The following is a 2709-nucleotide window of genomic DNA, read 5'->3' on the forward strand; positions in this document are numbered from 1 at the left end:
TTCTCGTCGGAGGGCATGGCGGGTGTTGTATAGAGAAGAGGTGGAGTGCGTAGGTGTGGTTTTTGCCCGATGTCTGGCTATGTTTATATAACGCACAGATGCGAGAAGCCAGCCGAAAAAGTGTTTAATGTCGGTCGTCAATGAACAAACGTGTGGTACTCGGCAGACATGCAGCGGGTGGCGCTCTCGGCCGGCTAGCTGCTTCAATGTCGGCTCTGCTGAGTGGCCCTTTCCGCTCTAGGCCGACATAAATGTGTGCAATTGACTTTGGGCAGGAAAGCACACGTGCAGCTGACTTTGGACGGGAAAGCAGCTTTTTTATGGACCACGATTGTCAGATGCAGGCGTGCCAGCGGTCCCTGCAAGGTTTTCGGTTTGTTTTTAGTTCATGAAAAAAATCACGTCCGAACTGATATAGACCTGCGTTGGATAACAAAACATCGTATAGATTGTTTAAGATTTGGTGTTGGAGATGCCCTTACCTCCATCGGCTAGCTGCAGGGACAAGATCACAAAGAACATAGCAGGCTCCGAAGCATGACGTACATGCACAAATGACGCCATCCGGAGCGACACCGAGAAAGCTAAGCTCCGTCTCGCTCCATAACTATCTGAAATTAACGTACAAATTTCGACGACGTGAGCAAAGCCAGTCCTTCGATGGAACCGATCTGCACATACTGATGTTTATTCCTGCTTGCTAGCGCGCGCCGAAGCAAGCCGACGTTTCTCACGAGGCCGCAACAAAAATCAAAATGCGCCATGCATTCTCGCCCCCTACATATACGCCCCCAATCAGTCGACCGAGAAGACACCAAGGCAGACGCGCGCCATAGCTAGCTCACCTTCATCGTCGCAGAAATAGCAGCTAGCTCCAAGGCAATGGCGGGCGTGAAGCTGCTCAATTGCTTCGTCAGCCCGTTCGGGAACAGGGTGCGGATCGCGCTGGCGAAGAAGGGCGTGGAGCACGAGGTGACGGCCGAGAACATGGTCACCAAGGGCCCGCTGCTGCTGTCGTCCAACCCCGTCCACGGCAAGGTCCCCGTCCTCCTCGTCGACGGCAAGCCCGTATGCGAGTCCCTCGTCATCCTCGAGTTCATCGACGAGGCGTTCGCCGGCGCCGGCGAGCCGCTCCTCCCCGCCGACGCCCACGCGCGCGCCAACGCCCGCTTCTGGGCCGCCTTCGTGGACGCCAAGGTAGAGCCTTACGTTCACTGACTCAGCCGCTTAGTTAGGAAGCTGCTCGTAAGCCATATATAACTCGTGCGTGCGTGCGTGGGTGCAGATGCCGGAGTGCGCCGCAAAGATCTGGAAGGTGCCGAAGGGCGCGCCGGCGGTGGAGGAGGGGAAGAAGGAGATGGTGGGCGTGTTGAAGACGCTGGAGGGGGAGCTGGGCGAGAAGCCCTACTTCGGCGGCGACGCGCTCGGGTACGCGGACGTGGCGCTGGTGACCTTCACCCCCTGGTTCCTGACGTACGAGCGGCTCGCCGGGTTCAGCATCGCCGAGGAGTGCCCCGTGCTGACGGCCTGGGCGGCGCGGTGCGCCACGGAGAACGAGTGCGTCGCCAAGTCGCTGCCGGACGCCGAGGCCGTGTACCAGTTCGTCGGCGGCATGAGGAAGCACTTTGGCCTCGAGTAGCTAGGCTTTGCACCGCCAGCTACGCCACGCCAGTGTGATGAGTCTACAATAAGCTAGCCGGCTAGCCGGCCGGCACTACTTGTCGCATGCATGCATGCATGCATGGTCGCGCGCGCATGCCTGTGCGCAGAGTGCGATCGCGCGTCTCGTTGTCGACTGCAATGTTGTTTCCTCCGTCCCAGTTGTTTCTTCTTTTATTTGGGGACTGCTAGCTCCGTGCTTTGTGCACGACCGGCGATCGATTTCCAGTTTCTCAGCAGCGTCGTTCATCGACCGTGTCATCAGATCAACCAAGAAATAAAAAAACAGACACGACACTGGCCTGTTCCAGCGTGTGTGTATTTGTTTCTGGTGAAATCAATCAAGCAAGGACTCGCGTGGTGAGAAAAATAGCATGCTTGATTGTCTGTGTTGTATCTGTTTTTTTCTGACATGCACGGCGTTTAAAGCATTCCCAAGCCTGGCTCACAGGGAGCGGACAAATTGGCCGTTCTTTTAAGGGAAACGTCCCCCCCTCCCCCCCGCGCGGCCGGTCGCGCGGGGTCGGCCTAGCTTGCACGTGTATGCAGCATTTTTTTCGTAAAAATTGTTGCAACCGTATATTTTTTTTTTACAAACATTTTTCATGCAGCTTTTTTTTCGTATAAATTTGTTGCAACTAACGTTCATATTTGCTACAAGCGTTTTTTATTTACTAGATTTGTACAGTAAAAAAGTTGCATAGACGTTTGGTTACAACTCGAGTTCGTTGAATTTTTGCTACAACCGGCGTTTTGACTTTTACTACAACTGTGTTATTTTTTTGCTATAACCGGCATCATTTTTTGCTGCAACCGTTCACTGAAAAAGTTGCATACACGTCACGTAGATTTTTGCTACAACCGGCGTTTAACTTTTGCTATCATGCAACATCTTCTTCGTTTTTTTTGCTACGATCATGTAGATATTTTTTTGCTATAATTATTTTTTTTGTTGCAACCGTCGCGAAAAATGCTGCATAGCGTCGAAATTTGTTGCATGAAGATAAAAATGTTGCATGAAAAGATCTGACGGTCCCTGTGCAGATCGGA

General features: G+C 53.0%; 1 protein-coding gene across 1 annotated transcript; it reads left to right on the forward strand.

Moving 5' to 3' along the window:
- The first annotated feature begins 715 nt into the window (after nucleotides 1-715).
- On the forward strand, nucleotides 716-1996 carry LOC123398213 (probable glutathione S-transferase GSTU1). Its single transcript, XM_045092710.1, has 2 exons — nucleotides 716-1197; nucleotides 1286-1996. Exons 1-2 carry the CDS (start codon nucleotides 883-885, stop codon nucleotides 1637-1639), a joined length of 669 nt encoding a protein of 222 aa, XP_044948645.1. The 5' UTR covers nucleotides 716-882; the 3' UTR covers nucleotides 1640-1996.
- The last annotated feature ends 713 nt before the right edge of the window (nucleotides 1997-2709 follow it).

This window comes from Hordeum vulgare, chromosome 5H, assembly GCF_904849725.1.
Source record: "Hordeum vulgare subsp. vulgare chromosome 5H, MorexV3_pseudomolecules_assembly, whole genome shotgun sequence".
NCBI classification, from domain to species: Eukaryota; Viridiplantae; Streptophyta; class Magnoliopsida; order Poales; family Poaceae; genus Hordeum; species Hordeum vulgare.